A 24,493-nucleotide genomic window follows, 5' to 3' on the forward strand; every position below is an offset into this window, starting at 1 on the left:
AGGAACTAGGGCAGTGTTTATTTGCGGAAGGGTGACAGAAGCGAATGCAGCTTTTGAAAGTTATGTCACATCCTCGATCTTCCTCACTAGCAGATCAAGGTGTACACGTCTGAATGACCAAAATATGGATAAAGCAAATCCCAACCAAATGCCAGTGAAACAATAAAGTAGTAGTGGTTAAGCATAATACAGAGAATTTACTAATCACGTAAAAAGAAGCTAAGGTAAAAAGTGGTTAAGCGTAATAAGCAGAATTTAACAATCAAATAAAAGCAACACAATGGCCCGAATTACAATACGTACCTGCAGATGCTAACAGAAATTGCTACACCTACTTCATGTTTATATACGAATCAAGGTTGAGCAGTGGTAAACCAGCACATTACAAAGTAAACACCACCTAAAAGCCAACCTGCTATTGCCACAGAACATGAGGCAATCTCCTGAAGCCACCTGATTAATTCTAAGCAGAAATAAGCATCTCAATTTAGCAAAAGGCATGGCCACCAAAATATATTGAAAAGCTCTTCAAACACAATCAGTCTCACTTTTATTATTTCCCATGCACGTGTTCAAACCTGACTACAAGGCCCTAACATGATTTTACTAGATGGAGAGAAATCCTGGATCTCCTTTTTCCAGTTCAAACAAAAGCAAATGAATACTACAATGAATAAAAGATTGACATACCTTAATTTCCTTCTCGGAGAACCAAAGCTTTTTTACATTGCAAGGGCCCTACATGTCCAGGCTCTGAAATTCAGTAGCATCGAAATAAATCCCCTAAGATAGATCTTGTTGAGCCGAAAATCACATATCCATAATGTCATCACCCAAGCAACCTCGATTATGGGGGTAAAATAACTGTTAGGAGAAACCTTATTGATAGTCATTATACACTGCAATATTCCCTGGAGAAAATTGTATACATGATAACTGTATCCTCAAGCACCAACAAGAGGTCCATAACATCTATTTACATGGTAAGTATATCGTCAGGCACAAACCAGTGGTCCAGAGCATCTGGCAAATGAAACCAAGGAAAAAAGGAAACATTTGAAACGGTAAGATAATCAAACAATGTGTCTCTCTGCATCTGGTGAATTGCATCTAACATTCAAATGCAACATCAACAACACAGCTTGATAGTTGCACGCGTAGTAGCAAAATGAGGTGAACACGTTGAGCCTACAAATATAAAAAAAAATGACAAATGGGTAATCTAAAAAAGAGATCTTAATAAGCATTACAATTAGGAATTGTCTGGATCACTTTGACAATGAACTTCTAGATGACTACTGTAAGAAGTATACAAAAAATAATGGCCATAATTACATGAGCCACTTTGGCTGAGGCCAATGATAAAGAATGTGAACACCCCCTGACGACACAATGGTTCTCATCTCAATAGTTAAATAACCCAAAAGAATGTGTACTGTACTGACATCAAAACATATTCCCCAACTCTGTAAGATCATCCATTGGGATTGCAAGGCCTTCGGAGTCATGGTCTTGTAAACCATCTTCATCGAAATTCAACCAAGAACAAAGATCTTGGCCCCCTTCAAGGTCAGTGCCAACATCTAGATCATCTATTGAGTCCATATCAGGCAGCTGTAAATTCGTGAAATCCATTGTTTTGGTCTCCTTTGGCAAATCCTGAGGAATGGTACCAGGGGACATAAACCCGAGCTCTCTTTTGTTTACGCTACCATTAGTGACCAAATCTCCAGAACCAGCAGCTGAGGGGTACACAGGATGAGTAGTTTCATTATACTTGCTAACAAATCCATTTCCTGATGTTGATAGCTGAGCTGTCTTCTGTTTGGGCTTTGCTTTCGACTTCCGTTCTCCCTTACAATTACTCGATGACGGGCGGCCAGCTTTGGCAACAGTATTTCTGCTCAAGAGATCTTTGTCCCTATCTCTCTCACTTCTCTTTCCCTTCGCTCCACCCAAAACAGCACTACCTAGAGCTGACATGGGTCTCGAGGGGGCAGTGCCACTAACATGATCAAGCAATACTTCCTTCTTCTTCCCTCTGTTTGATATTGGTCCGTTTTTGGCAAAAGCATGATCAGATTGAAGGGTAAGACTTTCAAACGGGTCTAATGAATTGTTGTGGAAGGATCCTGAAGAACAGAAAACCAACTCATGAATTACAGCTGAGCTGCAGGAGTATAATAAAAAATAATGCGAAGTACTTGGAGATGTCAACATAGGAGCAAAGAAATAGATTCACACGTTTCCAGCATATAATCGGCTACCAAAGAAACATCTACTCTCAGGTCGAAGAAAAATTCGTTGGAGAACACCAGCTATTTGCCCAAAATTATGCAACTTTTCGTCAAGCTAAAATAATTGCTCAGAACAAAAGACTCATCCCTTTTGTTTGTCCCACTTTTCCATCTTTTTACAGGGACAAACAATGAACGGTTTGATAAATATCAAAAGCACTCTTTCCAACATTGCCCTTTTACTACCCACTTTTAATTTTTTTAACTGGTTATTTGTTCGGGATAGTTTTGGAAACTTACAAACTTTTCTTTGAATTTTTAAAGTCTAACAATATTTTTGGGGCATCCCAAATTCAAAAGATGGACAAACAAAAGGCGTCGCAACTAAAAGTCCCACACCCAAAGCGCTGGTATGGCACAGGATTACGAGATTCTGAAAACTTATTTTACCAGTTCCCAAAGCTTCGCATGTTGAAGGTTCTGCGTCATTGCCGCAAGGAGGTGCAGCAAAAAGTGCATCCCTAAGAGCAGGTTCATTGAAGCAACTTGTTCCTGAAACTTCAAACATTCGGCATCTAGCAAGAGTCCTCTTCGCAAAAGCCAAAGCAACCTGCTTTGACACCTTAGAAAGTCTGTATTTAGACGCAATACTTCCACGAGTGGCCTGTAAAATTCAGTCAAACAGAGATTCCATGGTTCAAATCTGCAGCAACCTAGCTAATCAAACATATAATAGAAGAAAAATAGAAGTACTTAGAAGTAGCTCAAAATCATAAAACCTTTCTCATTAATGCAGTTAGTGTGGACTGGGAACACAAATGGCAATTGGACAGTAAATGCTTTGGACAAGCTTGTTAAATCAGTGTTTGTTGCCAAAGCTTAAGCCATTAGGAACTGGGGCCAAAATGCATATCAGGCTATCTTACATGACAACCCCACTTACAGGGGGAATAAGAGTTGCTTAAACAATGTTATAGGTCTATGCAGCAGAATAATAACAATTACAGCGGTTCTTTTCCTACCACGATTGGACAGGCATGAATTGAAGTTGTACGGAAGACATACAGATGGTGTGGGGGTATACCCCCCTTGAGGAATAAAAAATAAAACAATTTAGTGGGTGTATAACTCTAAAAAGTAAATTAAATGAGATCATTTACATCAGTCCTGCATTATGGCTACTGTCAAAATACAATGCCAAACAATATAATCTTGACAATGAGAAAGTGGAGAACCGTCAAAGAATGGATATAATTACCAAAAGCTTTTTATAAGCCAACTCCACGAGTTTATCCATTGCGACCTGCTCAAGTTCCCTGGACAATGACCACAAATAAATTCTCCTCAAGAAGATGCGATCAAAGGATTGCAAATTCAAGTTCATCGTAGAAAGATCAGAAGTCCAATATTAGGATGATATCCAGATATGAAAATTACCGTTCTTCTGCTTCCTTCCCCGGCTGGATTGCTTTATATAAACCATCTAAGCATTCTTTCTTTCTCCCAATCTAATGAATCAGTAAAGATATAAAATAATCAAGAAAAAGCACGCTAACAATACGAGTCAGATATAGGAAGCACTAAAGACGAAATGAACTGTGATCGAAGTTTATGCTTGAAAATAGCGTAATGATATGGTTGAGGGTAAAGAGATGCATGTATGCAAGGACTGCAGCCTAACCTGTTGGTGCAGTCCAGCCTTCAACTGAACAATATCTTGATTAAGCACATCATCCTCTCCATCATCTAAATCAGGCTGTTGCAATGGTCCAGAAAGCAGAGTGGAATGGAAGTAAACAACAACAAAAACACAATCAGAGATCAAGAATGTAATGGCTGGCTGCAAAATCATAAGAATGGCCATGATTGAAGAAAAATATCTCGCCATGCAACTCTCAAAAGTTTAACAACACATGGATGCACCCAACAACATGAACCACTGAAGGAGATTTTACAATGAACAAACAGGTCAAAATACAAAACTCAGAAGCAAGGACACTCCTACAAGGGAGCCACCTACCCACAAACACATTGAAAGTTTTAAAGGTTGATGGTTTTTCTAATATTGACAACCCAAAGAGACAAAGTTGTGACAAGACCCCAGATATATGTCTCCTGTGTCAAGGTATAGGCAATTTAGACGCGTGGACCATCTGAACCTTCCGGTTCTAATAAGTAAAAATATCACTATGCGTCCCAAGGCTACCATATGTCTTGGTATTGTCTGGGAAATTGGCCATGCATACCTAATTTTAAGGTTTGTGTTGATGCTTGTTTCCATCTCATTTGCTTTTCCCTCTCTTTTTCTTTCCTAAAATCAGTGCAATGGTTTTGGTTTGAATCATAGTTTTCCTATTTATGATCTGTTGTACTGCAACTTTTTCAGTCTCTGTTTTCAGTTTCAACCAATCTGACCAACTACCTGTATGATTTTGGACGATTGGTTTCAAACAGGTGGTCGGTCGGTAGCGGGTGCAAGAATTTTCTACCCGATGTGTTCGCGTTGGGTGACAAGTCAAGGTTAAAACTTAAACCCGACCCAAGCCGACCCGTGCACACCCCTAAAATTAGAGATCTTCAAAGCCAAGGCTCTCCTCTTTAATCGATCTCCCACCCTCTCTATTTCTTCTCATGACAGCCATGTAACCATCATCTCAGGCCTGAAACAGTTGGGACCCCACACAGTTCCTTAACATGTTATCAGCGATGAAGGGAAGGAAAGTTTTAAGGAGAGAGAGAGACCAGTTGCGTTTTTATTACTGATTTACAGATGGATACCTACATAGCGTCGTATATATGCCACTTAACCAATTCGCGGGAACAATTATGTAAAAAGATGACAAATAACCATTCACATAAGCATCATGTACCGTATTAGTAAAACCTACCACTGTGTCCACATATATGCCAACACTCTGCAGCTCCAGCATGAGTTTGTCTTCCATACACATCTTCTCATATTGGCTATCCGAGGAAGGTATGTTGAAACTGTTTGTTCGTACAATTTGTGACCCATCCAGATCATTACCAGAAAGGCCATCAAACACCCCAAAATTGGAATACAAATATCCATTTTTTCCTTCCAATAGTCCGTTATTATGCTCTGGAGGATTCTGGATGACAGGGCTTCTACCAGACGTAGTGCTCCCATTACATGAAAAAAATCTGTTTCCAGCACATTGTTTCCAAGTTTGAGTACCAACTGGTGACTCGTGTTCAAATTGCACTGCATCCCTCTCTGTAGGTTCAGCATTGTACTGTGCAACATTTGTACAACATTGAAGTGACTCATTTCTTGCCATGCCGTTTTCTTCTAATTCTTCAATTTCATCATCAACAATCAAAGCTGATAATACTCTTTGGTACAACGGGGTAACTTTTCTTAATCTTCTTTCTGATTCTAAATTTTCACATACAACATCAAAACCGGGCGATTGATCAGCAAACTTCACCATGCTAGCTGAATCCTTAGACTCAATGTGATTTTGCAGGCTTCTACCTATTTCTCCAGCAACAACTTTTTTAGATGCAGGAATATCTTGATGCAGATCACCCTGCGAGCACAGAAGTATGAGAACAACGCAATGGATAGATCCATGAACCATAAAAATGTTAAACAAACTTCTCCATTATAGTTGCATTACAATACGAAGATTAATACAACACAAATAAGATGTCTGATTAAGAGAGGATGTCGATGTCGTGCATCTCTTCATTTTTTGTATATCCCAATGCTAGAAAGTCAAATGAACATGGTAATTCAAGAATGAGACAAAGTACACCAGATACGCAATAAAACAGATTAGGAATTATCCCAATGCTAGAAAGTCAAATGAACATGGTAATTCAAGAATGAGACAAAGTACACCAGATATGCAATAAAACAGATTAGGAATTATCATGAAAGATGAAAAATAACTTTGCTGTTAAGATGAATGGAAGGAGAGGAGGGAAACGAGAAATGATGAAAATAAAAAATAAAAAAGATTGCATTCTCAAAGTACCCCCAACTCGATTAGTTGTTATTTCGTTCATCCAATATTATTGATTCATTTTCCTTTTTTGAATGTTTGAAAGCCGTGGTCTAATAAAAAAAGTGCCATAAACATGCTTCAAGAGCAGTTTTTTTGAAGATTGCCCACAAGATTACAACTGGTAGTCTTTGAACTGGTAGTCTAATAAAAAATCTTCACTAAAACGTGAATTCATTAAATGGTCTCTGAGTTTGCCAGGCCGAGACTGATACACAATATATTAAAGAGGATTTAGTAAACAAGGTATCATTGATATGGAAAATTCATCAATGTTACAGCACCACAACAACATATGCCTTGATGTAAATCAAAGGTTCCCAAAAATGAAACAAAACACTCAGGATAAAAAGTAACATAAAATCTCAGTACGTATCTACAGAAATGGCTGCTGACAGGGTAAAATTGTGTTGCCCAGTCTATATTCTTCGATCCAAGAGAACCTTGCTTCCTTCGTTGAAATAAGGACAAATTCGAGATTTCCTAAGAATTGACTTTAAGTGAAAGACTAGGGATAATGAAACATATACATTTCTTCTAGAATAATAAACAAATACAAGCAGAAGACCAATACAAATCAACAAATAAACGATCCCCCTTAAAAAATTCCACTTTAGTGTGGGAAAAATAAAAATTGCGGATAATTCTAGTTATACTGATATTCCTGATTAGTAATCTGGATGATGGAAAGGAACTCAAGTTTCCAATTTTTACCATCATATCTCCTCTTCTACTTTTCCACAAGAGATTAGCAATCCAATACTTGTTTAAACATCGGTGGCTTCCCCTTAATGCCTTTCCATTAAATTTATTACTTGTCAAAAAAAACTTAGCGCTCCAATGTCTGTCATGAGAACAACTTTAAAAATGGTTGAATGACCTATAGTGCAAGTCAAATTATAAACAACACACTGAATTTGCCGGCAAGAAGGGAAAACAAGAGTTCTCAATGGATAAACTAACAACCAACAATGCCAACTATCCAGATCTTCTGAATTAGGAAATACCAAAACATTAGCACTGCAGCAGTTTATCTGAGAAAGGTTTTCATGAAGTTCCTCTGCAAATTTTACCTGATCCAAAACGAAAGTTTTAAGAATATATAAGAATCAGAGGATTCAGAGCACCCACATAAACATATAAATTATCCACTGTGATTATCACAGATTCTGGTGACCACCTGTTGTGAAAAGTAGGATGTGTCGCTTGAGCTGACAGAGGAGAAAATTGGTTCCATTTTTCTCCAGAACAAACTAGAACAGGCATTATCTGCAGAAGCAAGTGAAATACAAACCGATGATATCCTCAATTCTTGATATGGGAGTGATAATAAAGTCCTCCACAAAACACTTTAAGAAAAAAGTGACGTCAACAACATACAACTAGCACGCCGAGCTAAATTCGCAGCTTCCAAGAGTTCTTCATGATCATCATCCGATTCCCCTGGAATATCATATGCAATAGCAAAGTTATAGCCATGCATTTAAAAGAAACAAATGCTTGCGCAGCGAAGACAATAGGAACCATACATGATAGAACAAAAGGCTTCAACTTTAATGAACAATCTAACAGAAATGTTCCATCAACTACCCAAATCCCACGTTGCAATGAAGTGCTTAACTTTCTCTCTCAAGTAGATTTAAAGTAGGCAAATGTTAAATTACAACGGAACAGATAAAACCACACACAACATTTGCATAGGTACATATTTGATGGATCATTATGAAATCATACCAGTGACATCTGGAGAACCACTATTTTGCATATGCCCACGATGAGAAAAGCCTTTGCGATCCAACCCCTTCTTTAGGGGACGGCCTGCCTTACTGCGTCAATAAACAAATATTTTTGTCACAAATGAAAGCCATAACAAATAGTAAAAGAGGATTTTCCAATATCATTATGATGCAGACAGGTGGGTGGAGGAAATGGAGCACCTTCCACTCTTATCAGAACCAGGCCTGGTACTTCGAAGTGGCTTAGTTGCAACTTTATTATTCTCCAACTTCTCCCTCATTGGTGAAATACCAGCAAAGGGAGAGCCCCTTCCACTGCGCCCTTGTCTCTGCACACCATCACTACTTTCTTCCTTGATGTGTGGTTTTTCGTTCTTTGTAAGAAACACAGATGGCCCGGCATTGAGAACAGCATTGACAGCTTTCTCCTCAACCTCGACAATGCCAGTGACTCTCTCCTTCAATTTGTTTCCAGCTTCTTCATTTTCAGAAAAACTAGCATCAGGGGTTGAAACACTTTTGCGTTTCGATTTAAGCTGCTGCGTGGAATTAGATATGCCCCTTAGAAGAAGGGAACCATTCATTCCCCTAGAATTTATTCTTGCAGCAAAATCAGATGGAGAAGATGCTTCGAGTGATATCTGCATTTCCTCAAGGTTTGAGACTGGAGATACCAGATTAGCTCTCCGGGTTCGAGAGATTTTTTGTGGCCTCTGACCAACCCACTGAGCCATGGGTGGAGAAGAAGATGATCCTGAGGCCATAGCACGTTTCCGACTGTTTCCCCCACCAATGGAGGGAACTTTGCTTACAGTTGGCAACATTTCCCAGCCCTCAGCTACATGCGGAATATTAGGAGACGAGTTTGCAGCTGTCACAGGACCACTTCGTGAAGCTCTGGAAGCCTTTCCTTTTGTCACTGGACTAGGACTGACAATGTGATTGTCCTCACGTATCATTAATCTAGAAAATATCATAATCAAAATCAGAAAAGAACAAGATAATGTAGAATCCAAGCAACCAAAAAGCAAATGAAGTTTGACTTTAACACTCATTTTCAACGTTACAACTCTAAATAGTAAACACGTACTTATTGTTTCCCTTTGCAAGTAGTTTCTCCTTATTTAATCCAGCTGCGAGATCCTTCGTAAGACTCGCCTTTTCATGTTCATGCTTGGATGTTGCACGGGTGAGACAACTAGCAGGTGAAGAACTGCTATCTAACTTGTAAGTGCCATTAGTAGACCCTGATCTGTGGAAGGTGTGAAGTTCAGCAACATAACAATTATTCATATTTTTTTGAGAAGTTTAAAAAAAGAAGAAGAAGGGAATAACGAAAGGGTGAGTAAAGAATAGATGATCCAAAATACAAGCAAAACAAAAGGTCCCAAAATAAATGCAGGAATAAATAATGATGAAGGAGATAAAATAAAAAAAACTTCATCCCTGATGTGGCAGTCCTCACAACTGAATACAAATAACTGAACATTCATAACTGACAAATAACAAAAACATTTAACTCACTTATTAAGTTTATTTGCAGTCCAAGAATGATGAGCTACACAGCAGGGGTAGCCCTCTCCCCTCCACAAGACGTTCAACCTAAGTTAACACAAGATTGATCCCGTGTCTCTAATACCACACTAAGCAATTTTACCTGCTAAGGAATAAGGTGGTTAAAACTACTAAACTAGTACCATCATTTTCATAATGTCTTCCATTTCAATATATTTTTAACTTGAGAGAAAATATTCTTTAAATTTCACTACAGATGAAATTACCAATTTTAAAACTTAAGGGATATCTCCTCGTGCTATATGACCCTCAATTCAAATAACAGGGTACAACGGATTAGATATCAATCTTATTTACTAGATCTATTTATTATCAAAGGCATTATATTGGTTCTTATGAGGATTTATCTTTATCCTTGGTTATCTCCATCAGATGGCACCTATTCAAAGGATAGAGTTTTAGTTTCTTGCATAGAATGAAACGAATTTTCAGTATCGTACTGTTACAGGATGCCAATACTTCCTTCGGATAGAGATGTCTAGGGGTCATTAGCCACAAGGATAACCAGAGTTTTTCATACTATGACCTAGTCTTGATTGTCCACCACCAATTTGGCATCAGAGCAAACACTGATCTTGTTTGTGTGCTTACAAACAAATCACCCATTCTTTTTTTTTAATCAGCAACAAATCACCCGTTCTTAGCCCTCACCAAATTATCCATATCCCTATCCATTATCATCACGTCGTCAATTTCCCAAAAGTTGGACTAGGTCATTACCACTTGTCCATCACCGCGGTTCACACTAGATCACAACGATCAATCGCCTACATCAGATCCAGAAACTAAAGTCATCACAAGTTCAAAAAAAGCGCCAAAATGCCCTTTGCAACGTAACAAATTTTGGGCAAATTGCTTTGGAGATCCTCGGTGTATACTTCTCGAATCTAACTAATCGGAGTTAAGTTCTTCTCGACCCAGGAAAAACAAATTGAGACACGAAGGATTAGATGAGAATCTTTTTTGTTGGAATCATTATTCATTAATTCATTAATTATCTAGGTGCTACCTTGTTTGCTATTATGATTTGTCATTTTGTCTTTATCATTAGTTATCAGTTGGAGCCTATTTAAAGGACTCTCAACATAGTGTTTTAGTCCAGTGGGTACAATGAGTTGAATTTTGATTATGGTATTGGTATGGCGATGCCATTACTTCCTTATGCAAGGGAATGTCAAGGGGTCCTGAGGCACAGGGATGCCTAGGGCTCTTTTTACATCGTAATTCTTGTTTGTCCACCAAACTCTTTGATGCTAGATTTCTTTAATGTATTGTTCTCTGGGCAAAGGCAGTTGTCAAATTTTAAAGCACTATTCAGTGTCTTTATTGTCAAAAGAATCATTCCAATTTTCTCACTCAACTAGAATAAAAGTAAAGTGCACCACATTGCAGTTAAGTTAGCCTATCTTACAACACCAAAAAAAATGTTTGCAACCCTCCAAGCAATTGATCTGAACATTGCGTACAAAATCCTCTTCAAAAGCCTTGAGAAAGTTGTTCACCAAAAAAAGCCTTGAGAAAGTGTTCTATGCAAGAAGCTTCCAAATTCAGAAAAAAATGAAAACAAAATTCATTCGGAAAACTACATTTGAAGTTGAACCTAAAAGGATAGTTCAAAGTCCTACAGGCAGAAATATGACGAACCACAATATTTCCTTCCAGAAGAGAAACATTACCTGAAACCATTGGTATCACTAGGTTGCAAGCCAGATTCACTGCTAATCTTAGGATGCAGAGGTCGTTTCAGATCTCCATCAATATCTGCAGGTCTTGTGAAACCCGTGCCTACTGAACGTTTTCTTTTCATCTTTTTGTCCCATCCTTCCCCTCCAGCAGATAGTCTGCGGATCTTGTCTTCAACCAGATCAGAACCAGGACTACCATCCGTAAGCATATCACAATCTTTTGCCATGACCAAAGGCTGCCTTGCTAGGCCATTACTTCGAAATTCCGCCTAGGATAAGAACATCGATGAATAGAATACAAACAACTTGTAACAAGGATGGATAAAACTGCCTATGCACTCAGAAAATAATGAATTGTGGTGAATATGAGTCGATAACTAATTGTGGAGAATGTGAGTAAATAAGATAGAGAAAATGGAGCTGTAGCATGTGAGGTGAGTATTCGACACTCCATCACCATTTACATAGGTTGATTAACTGCATTCTTGACATAAGGTAATGAGTTTATTGGCTTTTATATGGGCATCCAAAGGAAAAGAAATTTTAAGGATTTTCATAGGGAAACAACCTTGTTTTCTAGCTTATTTCTTGATACAAAATACTTTGTCAGCCTTCTACTATAATGTACAATGACAGATGTATTTGATTCTTCTCTCCTTCCAAATATCTAAGCATTGTTTGATATTTCATATTTCCATCAATTAGGGTGCTAAATGACCATGTTCTAAAAATTGGTCTAGGCCCTAGGCACGAGGCAGGTGTCCAACGCCCAGATAAAAATCGGCCTAGGTGCCGACTAGTCGGCCTCTAGGCACTAGGCGCCCCTCTTCCGCCGACGAGCTCCAAGCGACTTTTAAAACACTGCTAAATGGAACAACAATAAGGGTACGAGTCGTACGACCTCTAGTCTATGCAATGTAACAGAGCCAAAAAAACAGAAAAGGATGAAAATTATAGAATCTTATTTGGAAATTTAGACTGTAGATAACGAACCCGCGTTTCTGCCATTGATGTGCGCACACGTCTATTCGGAACAGTGTTCTTATCCCGATCCTCAAATCTTTGAGTCATGAGATCTGGAGGATTTAGATGGATCTGGGTACCCATCTTCACATTCAATCCACCTGACCGTTCGTTTATTGATAGCTCATTCCTTTGTTGCTTCTTAGAGTTCACAGCATCAAAATACTTGTTCAATCGATGCAAATGCTCGTCCAACTTTTTTACTCTACCCCTGTTCAAAAGTCAAATCATCAGCAAATAAGTTGCAATATGAAGAAACCTCCAAGAACATCCAATGTTTCCTATTTTCATCATACAATAATTTTGTGTCCAAAATTCAAAACACCACCAAAAACACAGTATGTCATGTTTCTGAAATACCGACAAGACAACTGCAATATGAGACAAGTGCAGCAGTGTAAGATCAGTCACAGCTCAGAAGTACGCTGACTATCTCAAGGAATTATAATGTAATTAAAAGCCCATTTTTGCAATATCAAGTTTATACACTAAAAGAATCAGAAGATAATTAAAAATTTTAAAAAACGAAGTGAAATACCTGGCCTTGCTATTAGAGTCTATGATACTTTCTTTGTAACGCTTTAGTTCCTCCATGGCCATCAAACGTGAAGGCCTAGATAGAGGAGCTCCAAAACAATTTTCTTCCGATGCACTCCCAACAGAAATGCCCAGTATCCTCCTTAACTCGCCTGATCTTGTATACTTATGATCACTCATTGTAATAGTCTCTAGCATCAGGCATTGTGACAACGGAGGCAATTTCCCATTCATTGTTCCGCTCACTCGAGACATATCGGCCCCAGAACTGAACAAACGACTTTCATTACCCTCTCGAAAGCTTCCAGACCTACCTAAGCTCGGAACAGAGTAATTCCCTCTTGGTTCATTAGGATAGTTGGCCGCAAACCCCACTTCGGGACTACTTGAAGTTAACTTTGCATTTCCCGCCATTATTCAAACTCAACAGTAAAGATTCATTTGTACTCCTTAACAGCTTGCTTCAGTGTCTGAATCAACTACTTCTGAATCAGTGACCTGTCATCACCCAAATGAGAACGAGGCACACAATTGAAAGCAGCTCTTGTAATATGAGAATTATAGTGCCAGAGTAAAGAATCAGCCTCAAAACAAATAATTTGGACAACTTTTCATTAATGCAGCTCCAATAAAGGAACGGATCAAAAAAAAAAAAAAAACAGCTTCAATAAAGGAAGGCTCCCACAAAGGTGACACTTTTTTACCCTATAAAAAATGGAACAGGCAATAGAAATATTTATTTACTACGCATATCAAAATAACGCAACAATACAAAATCCACTCAGCATTTATGCATGTAACCAGTGTGTACCATTTCTACATATTCTCAGAGGGCTGCCATATTTTGAAGGGAAGCCCTATGGTACAGAGTCCACAATCCACATACCATTAACTGGTGTATAACATAAACACTTTCCCAACTAACCACAATAGATTGTCGAAAAAATAACACAATATTCCATAACTCAATCGCATAACAAATAACCACAAGTTTGTAACCAGCCAGTCATCGCCAAGGTGGAGACCTTTATAACTACAGCGCAATATCTCATAAATCATAACTAATGCTACTAACAAATCACAAAAAATCTCATGTGTAGCTTTCTCCTACCTGCATTGAATGCCAATCACTGAAATTTACAGAACCCAAAAGTAAAATGATGTCATGACTAAAAGGACTTTATGGACTAAAACACATGTAAATTCACGGATTTCTAGGCAGGTCATTCTCCTCACGTACATCACATCAACTACAATACCATTTAGCGGAAACAACTTGACTATTGCCGTTAGCCCCCAAAATTGTTCAACTTCAGTTACCCGCACATTAACTAAACACGGAAGCAGTGCCAAAAACTAGATAATTCAAAGCTCCAAACAGTGATCAAGCATCAAAAAACATTAACTCACTGAATTCCAAAACACCAATCCAATTTAGCAAATGAAATAAACAGAACTAGTCCTAAGCTTCTGAATCCAGATTTGATACGAAGGAACCACGCAACTGAAGCGAATTATCGAAACCCTAGCGGGACCCGAGAGACAATTTAGGGTTTATCGGAGAACCAAACGGAATTCAGCAATTGCGCTTCCAAAGTCGAATTAACTGAAAATCGCGAAGTTTGAGATGCTCGGAACGTACCGGCATTCGTCAATCGTACGGTGTCGAGGAGAGAGAGAAGTGAGAGAGGAGAGTTCGTAGGTAGAGAGAGAAAGTACGAGTCAATGCTGGCTTCTTCTTTTTTGGTATTTTTTCTTTCCTTTTCTTTTTCTGTTTTTGCTTCAAAGCTGCCGTCGTGGATGTACTCCACGAGACAGAGAGAGGGTCCCGCAAAATTTAGGGGTGAATTTTAGGAGCGAGGGTACAAGTGCTTGTAGCGCCGCAAAAAGACTTGTATAACGAGGGAGAGGTGGGGCCAGGCAACGTCGGTGACAACGGGGGAGTCAACCTTCGACGGTTATGGATTCTATTGGGTGGTGATTTGAATGGATCTCTATGGTAGGTTGAAGTGGCAAGGATGGTGGGTGATTGTCATGGCCGACTTCAAGGTAAGCCCTGCAAGTCATCGATCTTTAACAACCTTGGAGGCAACCAAAAAAAATATTTAGGTAACATGTATACTTAAAAAGGTTTCCCATGCTTACACAGGCAATTGCCTTGGTGCAATGGTCATGCTAGCCGTTGAAGTCCCAGGTGAATGGAGTTCAATTCCTGCCCCAATAAACAAATTCAAATTGAATCTTATGTTCTAATCATTTTGGGTCGGTTATCATTCATCTTAATTTTTTCCCTCCACTTTTGACTCCCGGCCCTTCCGCGCCCCTTATTTTTTTTTCCTCCACTTTTGATCTACCTATTTTTGTTTTCCCTCCCAATGCATAATATTGCGAAAATCAAATTGCTTTGTTGGAAATTTTCGATTTAACAAACACAACAATAATATGTTCTTACATTTGATTAAAAAAAGTCACAAATTGAGCGAGCCAACACGGTTTTTATTTTTACCTTGAAACTACCATTTTGCAAGAGAAATTAAAGAGAATGGTTAATTGCGGCGTTAAACGACTAACAAGCGGTGGAGGTAAGTGGTGGCTAGAACAGACAATTTTCTTTTGGATTATTGTCGTATTTATTAAAAAAAATTCTTTTGATAGCAATTTTTAGTTTTTTGGATTCCTCTCATCGAGACAAATCAATAATTTAAAAAATTGACACAAAACAAACAATGCGAAAAAAAATTGAATAAACTTTAAAGAAATAGGGTAGGGGCTTAACTGATATGCAGTTATAAATCTTAAGGGTAATATTTGTAATTTTCTCAATCATTTTGACGGAAAGAGGCTACAGAGTTAATGGTATGGACCTCTTAAACGCAAAATTAAAATGTTGGGGACCAATTTCACGCAATTGGTAGGTTGCGGACTAAAACGGAACACAAGTAACACTAAAGGGAACCAAAGATGACAATAAGCCAATTTTAGTTACAGTAAGCATGACTTAATTGAGAGATCCTATCAATATTAAGAGTTGGATTTTGTTTACCCTCGACTTACTATCAATATTAAGAGTTGAGTTTTGTTCACCATCGACTTAATTTAGAGATCCTATCAATAGTAAGAGTTGAGTTTTGCTCACCTCCGCTTAAGAGGGTGCACATTATCTTTTTTCCTATTGGTTAAAATTGTGTGGATTCCACCACAAAGTGAATATTATTTTGATAATGTTCACCATCTTTTAAGGAGAGTGAACGAAATTGCACTCCAATAGTAATGTGTCCAAAGTCTAATTTATATGATATTCTTGGAGTAGCACTATTGGTACCAACAGGGTCGGTACCGAAATCGTAGGAACGGACGCGCCGGACCGTCTCCGGCTACCGGACGGCGGATCCGAGCCGTCCAATTTTTTTTTTTAAAAAAAAATGAGGCTTCACGCGAGAATCAACGACATCCGAGATGTGTAGGGTGTTTGATCCGAGTACCCCTTTTTCAAATATATATGTATAAGAAAGACATGAAAGAAGACGACTCTCCACAGCGCGCACCACGCATTTCTCAATTTATTAAACATCTATATAGAGTTTCCTTCTTATAAGGACAATTTTATTTTAATAAAATACGGACCTTTCTTTCCTGATCGAATTTTGATAATCCGAGCCACTCAATGTGTTTAGAACGTGATTTTAAGGGTACTCGCGTGAAATCAGCAAAAAAAAAAAGACCGGAAAGGGCTTCATCCGAGCAGTTTTTGTTTGTTTTTTTATCTAACGGTTCAAATAACAACTGCTCAAATCAAGCCATTTCCGGTCATTTTTTTTGCCAATTTCTCTTGGGTACCCTTAAAAGCACGTTCTGAACACATTGAGCGGCTCGGATTATCAAAATCCGATCAAGAAATGCGAGAAATGGGAGGTCCGCATATAAGGTTCTTATTTTAAAGTCTTTACCTGAAGATTTATATATATATATATATATATATATATATATATATATATAGCAGATAAGTCTTAGTTTTTTTCCTGGGCATTACTCGACTAAGCTCATCTTCAGATTATCCGCTTTTCTCGGGCGGGAGTGGGCGGAGCTCCATCCTACTGCTTTACATTGTCATGGGAACGCCCCGCTTCTCGTATTTCTCAAATCCCATATTTGTTTTTCGACCAATTTTCAATGTTCCGATAACTTTGTATCGACTTCGACCCTAATCTGAATTCAGTTTACGTTGTGTTGTCATGGGTACACCCCACTTCTCATGTTTCTTCAATCCCATATTTGTTTTTCAATCAATTTTCGGTTTCTACACATAAACACGAAAAATGGGTGCTCGGATCAAGCACCCTACACACCTCGGATGTCGTTGATTCCCGCAAAGAGCCTCGTTTTTTTTTTATAAAATTTTTGGACGACTCGGATCGGCCGTCCGGTGGCCGGAGACGACTCGGCGCGCCCGTTCCTACGATTTCGGTACCGACCCCGTCGGTACCAATATCATTTTCGATATCTTAACTTGATCTTTCTGATTTTGATGGGGTCTCGCAACAAACAATATTTGGACTTCTCATTTAAAGGTTGGAATTATTTTAGGGTGGAAAAGCAATAGTGCAAAGGTTAAAACGTGGAAGCTAGCTAGGTTACTGCAGTATCCCTAATCCCTGTGGGTTGCAAAAACTACGAGTCCAAAGTCTCAAGTTTAATACTTTGTCATCAAAAGTAGGGGTACTAGTCCATTTTTTTTGAATGGTGAAAGAAGATTAATTAAGTTTTGGACGAAATGAGTAAAAATACTAAAAGGAAAATGAAATCTCAACTCGGAATGATTTATCATCTTATAATTAAGTGTCTAAAGAAAGAAAACTTTCTCATTTTTGTGAAAACCCGTGTATACAGATGGATGGGTTTCATGCTTGGATATCATAATTTTTGCTCAATTGCATAACTCATTAGGATAGACATGATATACACATTTTTTAATATAGATATATATGTTTGACATGATAAAAGGTCCAATTTTTTAAAAAGGTAGCAATCCAAGAACAATACACGTTTCTTCACAGTTCACACCGCAAAGGCGCAAATCATGCGGGTATTAGCTTGTCATCTCTATTATAAAACAGAATGGTGTGGGGACAAGTTGTTACAACGGATCAGATTTATTTAATTCAAAGGTTGAGATGCATTTTTCACATTTTATGAAAGTATCCACATTTGCTCATCATATTACATAAATGTCATCTCTTGTCTAAGAGGAAAAAAGAATTGGAATTCAAATTTCACAGCTCTCTCCCTCTGAAAACAAAGAAGGGGGGAAAGCAATTCTCCTTACTTCCTTTCTACGAGACCTTTCATTCCCTACGGATTGACTGTCTTTGGAGAAGGGGTTCCCCCCTTGACTGCAGAGCACTGGAACCGTCCACTCCTCCTCGATAGTCAAACCCCTCGGGAGAGGTATTTTTTGTTGTCCACCATGTATTTGTTAAAATGCTCTCTTCTATTTTGTATACACTTCCTCCAAAATCTGGAGAGGTATTTTCTATTACCCACCATGTTTTTGTTAAATGCTCTCTTCTGTTTTGTAGAACTGTAGGGACTTTCGGGGGGGGGGGGGGGGGGGGGGGGGGGGGGGGGGGTTTCCCTTTTTGAAAGTCGTTTTGCATAATTTCGTGAGTTGCTAATTTCTTCACTACACTGTTTGCATATTCACTTACTTCATATCAATAAATAAATAAATAAATAATCTTTGCCGTTCAAAAAAAGAGAGATTAATTTTCAGTATTTTGTAGCTACCTAAAAATTGAAATAAGGTTTTGAGCCACTATCAAGATTCAAAGGGTATTTCAATTCCAATCGAGGTGAGTAGTGCCATAGACACGAGCCGGAATGGATAGTGCCGTAGGTACGGACAAACACTAGTTCTTAAATAGAATAGGTTTGTTATTAGTAATAACCTAGATATTTCATTGCCTTAACTAAGAATCCAATGAATAGAAATTTGTTCTTTAAATTTCAGAAAAAGATCTATGGAATGTGATGGGATCGATGGTGTCACATGTATTACTTCAAAATTCAACTAACAATCCAATGAATTATTGCTACGTGGTGCAACCGGAGTTACTCTCATGAAAAATCATTCTGCAATACTATGTAGTATAGATATAGATTATATCATATAATAAAAGCTTCTAAAATTATATAATTATGATTAAAGTTTGAAAAACATATTGTGATAATTATAATAGAAAGTTCAAATGATTCAATTTTGAAGGAACTTCCATTTAAAAAAATATCAAAATAGCGGTAGTGTCAAGATAATAATGTCAAAATAGTAAGTTGGAATTACATAATGTTATATTTAACTACTTATTTTTGTCGATGTCAAACAATACGAAATGTATATTAAAGAATCGGGACACATTTCTTTATAATGTTCGTTATTAACTTACAGCCGGCATCAATAAAAAATTCAAAATAGTTAATTGGAAATGGTATACTGTTTAATAGTTAATTGGAAATGGTATACTGTTAGTATATTTTTGGGGAAATTATAATGTCAAAACTGTTTTTGTTGGTGCCAAAATTCTAGTGTATAGAAGACTTGTACCATGTACAGTGTACAAGACTTTTATACACTAGAGTTTTGACACCAACAAAAATAGTTTTGGCATTATCACTACATTTTTTTTTGAGAAATGATAAAATGTTACTACAGTATATGTTATTTCCCAAGGATTTGGCCAAGTGAGAATGAAAAAATAATACTTAAAGTCTTTGTCCTCCATAAAGTTACATGTTCGAATTCCACTGAGGCCAAACACTTCAAATATTGGGCTACTGGATGGTTTATCCCGTCGTTTACTTCAAGATCCCAAAATTAGTTGAGGTGCGCGGAAGCTGATTCGGATATCATGTTACAGTATAAGAAAGGGAAAATATGTTTAGTATCATTTTTGTCAATGTCAAATGGTACGAAAAGTATAATAATAATTAGTTCGGTTGGTTGGTGAGTTTGATCTCCGCAACTAACTAGAGTTCGATTCTTTGGATCAAAACCGCAATAAAGTAATTTCTTGTTATATACGTACTAGTCCTTAATCCTCTAAAAAAAATTTAAGAAAGAAAACAACCCAAAAAAATATTTCAAAACTAAATTCAATAGGCCAAAATGAAATAATATAAAGAATGAGACCTAAACAATGGACATAACTGATGACCTTTGTCAAGCTTTGCAGCGTAAATCTCAAGACATATTGAATGCAATGCATTTGGTAACCACAACCAAAGTGCTAATTCAAAAGTTTAGAGAAGGACGGGTTCTTTTTGCTAGAGAAAGTCACCTTATTTTGTGAAGAACATGAGATAACTATCTCAGATACGAGCTCTCCTTATATAGGGGTATTTAGTAATACCCACTTCTAAAATCATGGGCCCATAGTTAAGTCATGATTTGGGAATACATTTTATCGGGATATTAGCTAAGTCCCTGATTCTTTGGTCCCGTTCAGTTGCCAGGAAAGTACAGGAAAGGATGGGAAAATCAACTTTTCCATGATTTTTGTAGTGTTCAGTTGGCAGGAAAGTAGTGGGAAACATGTTTTTAAGTTTACCTGCAGGAATTACTTTCCTGCAGAAGTGATCCTGCAAAAAACACAAGATTTTGCGTCGCGGGAAAAGGAAAATGAGTGAACACTCACAAAATTTTCCGAAAGTTTCTTTTTCCTGACAAATGAACAACTAAACCTTAATTATTTTTGCAAAATTCTTTTGTCAAATGAACACTTACAGGAAAATAATTTTCTTTTTCTTTTATTTCACCTCACTTCATTTTTCCTGGGAACCAATTTCTCACACAACTTTCTCGACAACTGAACGGAGCTATACCCCGTAATACTCCCGGCGGGAATATTATTTATGGGGAGGTTCTGGGGTGTTATTACATAATACCCCCAGATAATACTTCATCTCTCTTCTATTTTAATTACAAAACAACCTTATTCCTCATCAAAATCAAGTACTATTTAATTCCCCCATACATCAATGTGGGTCCACCCTTCTTAATTAATACCCCTACTATCTTATTCCTTCATAATTAATACCCCCAATTCTTATCCCGCATCCAAATGGACCGCAAGGTCATTTTCGAAAAGATCCCATCACTATTGGCCCATTGGGCATCATTTGCAGGTCGATATTTTTAAGGGCACGATTGATTCTCAGTTGCAAGAATATTTAAATACCAGGTAATAGAGTTTTGGGAAAATGACGGCCCAGGATGTGTTTTGATAATTAATACCCGCCAAGGACATGTTGAGAACATTTGAGAACATTTGTTAATACTGAAAATGTCCTTGGAGGGTATTAATTATCAAACACGTCCTTGGCCGTCATTTTCCCTAGAGTTTTTGATTGGGCCCAGTCTGATTCTCGGCACAGCTTTAGATCCTCGAGATGACTACAAATCATTTAGGGTTGAAGACATTTTCAAACTTGTTGAGAAATGTTATCCTTCTGATTTCATAGAGCAAGAGAAACTACACTTGAGATTTCAGTCACAAAATTATGAGTTTGATGTTTTCAAGCATCAGAGTTTGAAAATCTAACCACCATTTTAATTTTAGAGTTATGTCAAGTGCTGAATAAAATAAAAAAGTCTGCAATTTATCCTTTTGTTGATAAATTGATTCATCTTATATTGACTTTGCCTATTTCAATGGTTACAACGAAGCGTGCATTTTCAGCTATGAAATTTGTGAAGATTAGATTGCGCAATAGGATGGAGGATGATTTTCTGGCAAATTTCTTGATCACATACATTGAGAAGGACATAACTAGAAGTTTTGACGCTGATTCTATCATCGATGCTTTTAACTACATGAAAGAGCATCGGAAACAATTCAAGATGCCTCACTTTAATAGATAGATTAAATTAAAGTTAGTCTTTTTTTATACTCTATGTGCAAATTACAATCATTTAATATAGTTTTATTATCTTATTTTAATTTTTTCTAGAGTCAATAACCATTCATATTATAATGCATCTTTTTATTTTTTATTATATATTTCGCCCCAGTTAGAATAAAATCCTAACTTCGTTCCAATATATAGTATAGATTATATCATGTAGTAAAAGTTGCTAAAATTATACATTATGATTAAAGTTTGAAAAATATAATGATAATTATAACAGAAAGTTAAACACTTTGTTTGGTTTTGAGAATTTTTTTGATGTGATGACTGAAAAGAAATAGATAGAGAAACTTATTGAGAAGAGAGTAAATTTTTTTTTCCTCAAAACTTGTAAATGATTCAATTTTGAAGCAATTTCCATTTAAAAAATATATTATAAAAAATAGAGGTGGCATCAAGATAATAATATGAAAATAGTAAGTTGGAATTATAGTATGTTATATTTAACTACTCATTTTGGTCTATGCCGAACGGTACGTAATGTATGATAAAGAATCGGGACACATATCTTCATATAGTTCGTTATTAACTTAGAGCCGGCATCAATAAAAAAATATTAAAACAGTTAACTGGAAATATTATACTGTTAATCCCTCTACCCTTACGGCAAATGCTATGGTGTCCCCTGCCCGAAAGAAGATACCGATTATGCCTCCTAAGGGTTTTTTTGTTATGCCTTTGATTGGTCATGTTATGCCATTTTTGTAATAATAGCATAACACCTGTTATGCCATTTTAAAAAAGTATTATGCCTTTCGGGTGGTTGTGTTATGCCTTCGATTGGTTATGCTACGCTATTTTAAAACAAGTATTATGATCTAATATAATAATAATAAAAATGTTACGTCATTTTAAAAATAACCCACACAATGACATAACATGTTATGCTATTTTGTGGTTTGTTATACCGTTTATAACCAGTGTCCCCTTTTGGGTAGGGAACACCATAACACTATCCGTTACTCTATGTTTTTTTTTTTGGGGAAAAACTGTTACTATATGTTACTCCTAGGGGTGAGCATGGATCGGATTGGTCTGGTTTTATAGTAATCCAATAACCAAACCACTACTTACGGATTATGAATTTAGAGAACCAAACCAACCCATAAAATTCATAAAACCAAACCAATCCAAACCATTCAAAGGCGGTTTGGCTTCGGTTTGAAACCATGGTTAGCTTAAAATTGAGATATCATTACTATAAACTATTTTAAGTACTTAAAATTGCATAGATAACTTAAACTAAAAGTTATATTGAAATTAATATATTAAAATCATCAAAACTCACTAACATCAACCAACTAAATAAGAATAGAATACATTAGAAAATAAGTTACCGAGAAAAAAGAGTAGGAAATTACTTTACTAAGCCCAAACCATGTATATTTAGCGTAATGAAATTGTAGGAATAGGAAGTTTAGGAAATTAATATTGGAAGTGAAAGAAAAGAATATGGTGGTGAAATAGAGTATTAGATAAAGAATTTAAGTTTATTAAGTATATCTAAACAAATTATATATATATATATATATATATGTATATATATCACACGGTTCGGATCGGTTTAGAACCAAAATCATTAACGTAAATCCATAAACCAAACCATTTAACGCGGTTTCTATTTTTTTTAAACCGAGACCTAACCACATCATTAAAAAACCAAACCAAACTATTCGGTTTGGATTGGTTTGGACTGGATTCACGGTTTCATGGTTATTTTGCTCACCCCTAGTTACTCCCCAAGGGATTTGGCCAAGTAGGAATGAAAAAAGTAATACTCCAAGTGCTTATCCTTCATGAGATCGCATATTCGAATTTCACTAAGACCATACATTTCAAACCTTAGAGCGAATGGAGGGTTTGCCACGTCGTTTACTTCAAGGTCCCGAAATTAATAAAAGTGCGCGTAAACTGGTTCGGGCATCAGGTTATAGAAAATGAAAAAAAAATGTTAGCATCATTTTTGTCAATGTCAAATGGTACAAAAATATATAATAAGAGTTAGTTCGGTTAGTTGGCAGGTTCGATCCCACAACTGACTAGGTTTCAATTCTTTGAATTAGGCCGCAATAAAGTAAATTTTTTTTTGTAAATTTTCTAGTCCTGGCACGGATAGCCTGTTCGATCCAAATTGGGGGTTAGTTTTTTTTTGCCATTCGTTAATCATAATTTACTCAGGAAGGGGGATGAGTGCTAATGGATATCGAACTCTGCCTATATACATGAGGTTAGTTGAGACGCACGTAAACTGGTTCAGACACTTCGGTCGATAAAAAGAAAATGGTATAATAAGGGGTTACATATCTATTACTAGTGCATTTACGAGGACCGCAATAATGTAATTAGATTATCTTAAGCCCAAGCACTAGGAATAAATAAGGGGCGCTGCTATTCGCAGCCCTCTATTTACTCCCATAGCCCGTTAAAAATTTTCAATTATACTCGACAGTTAGTTACCGAAATTGAGATATATTTTCAGTATCCAATTATCGAAATATAATATTTTTTTCAACAAATGTTTACCGAAAATGCATGTTCGACAGTTGTTTACCCAAAGTTGAACATATTTTTGCCATGTAGTTACCGAAATATAATCTTGTTTTCAACAGCAATTTACCGAAATGTTATTTATGATTTTCAACAACTATTTACCGAAATGTAGTGGGCTACGGAAGAAAATAAAGGGCTGCGAATAGCTGCACCCTGAA

General features: G+C 37.0%; 1 protein-coding gene across 5 annotated transcripts; it reads right to left on the reverse strand.

The window, feature by feature from the left end:
* Positions 1 to 1,218: 1,218 nt before the first annotated feature.
* On the reverse strand, positions 1,219 to 14,698 carry LOC131318578 (uncharacterized). 5 transcript variants are annotated; one of them, XM_058348460.1, is made up of 16 exons: positions 14,467 to 14,698; positions 12,826 to 13,322; positions 12,258 to 12,498; positions 11,256 to 11,533; positions 9,095 to 9,256; positions 8,206 to 8,967; positions 8,003 to 8,094; positions 7,649 to 7,711; positions 7,449 to 7,537; positions 7,276 to 7,341; positions 5,126 to 5,791; positions 3,919 to 3,993; positions 3,675 to 3,745; positions 3,496 to 3,553; positions 2,688 to 2,901; positions 1,219 to 2,132 (listed from the first exon to the last, which is right to left on the reverse strand). In XM_058348460.1, the coding sequence occupies exons 2-16, from the start codon at positions 13,236 to 13,238 to the stop codon at positions 1,447 to 1,449; spliced, it is 3,936 nt and encodes a 1,311-aa protein (XP_058204443.1). In that variant the 5' UTR covers positions 13,239 to 13,322; positions 14,467 to 14,698; the 3' UTR covers positions 1,219 to 1,446. The 5 variants fall into 5 exon arrangements, with proteins under 5 accessions (XP_058204443.1, XP_058204441.1, XP_058204442.1 ...); XM_058348458.1 differs by having other exon boundaries at positions 8,182 to 8,967; XM_058348459.1 differs by lacking the exon at positions 14,467 to 14,698 and adding an exon at positions 14,330 to 14,447 and having other exon boundaries at positions 8,182 to 8,967.
* Positions 14,699 to 24,493: the final 9,795 nt, after the last annotated feature.

Source organism: Rhododendron vialii, chromosome 3a (genome assembly GCF_030253575.1).
Source record: "Rhododendron vialii isolate Sample 1 chromosome 3a, ASM3025357v1".
Classification (NCBI taxonomy): domain Eukaryota; kingdom Viridiplantae; phylum Streptophyta; class Magnoliopsida; order Ericales; family Ericaceae; genus Rhododendron; species Rhododendron vialii.

Coding starts and splice junctions, on each gene's coding strand:
- LOC131318578 (XM_058348458.1), bottom strand. CDS start 13,238: ATGGCGGGAAATGCAAAGTTAACTTCAAGTAGTCCCGAAGTGGGGTTT. Junction 12,499..12,825: donor GACTCTAATAGCAAGGCCAG/GTATTTCACTTC, acceptor ACTTTTGAACAG/GGGTAGAGTAAAAAAGTTGG. Junction 5,792..7,275: donor GCTGCAGTGCTAATGTTTTG/GTATTTCCTAAT, acceptor CTGTGCTCGCAG/GGTGATCTGCATCAAGATAT.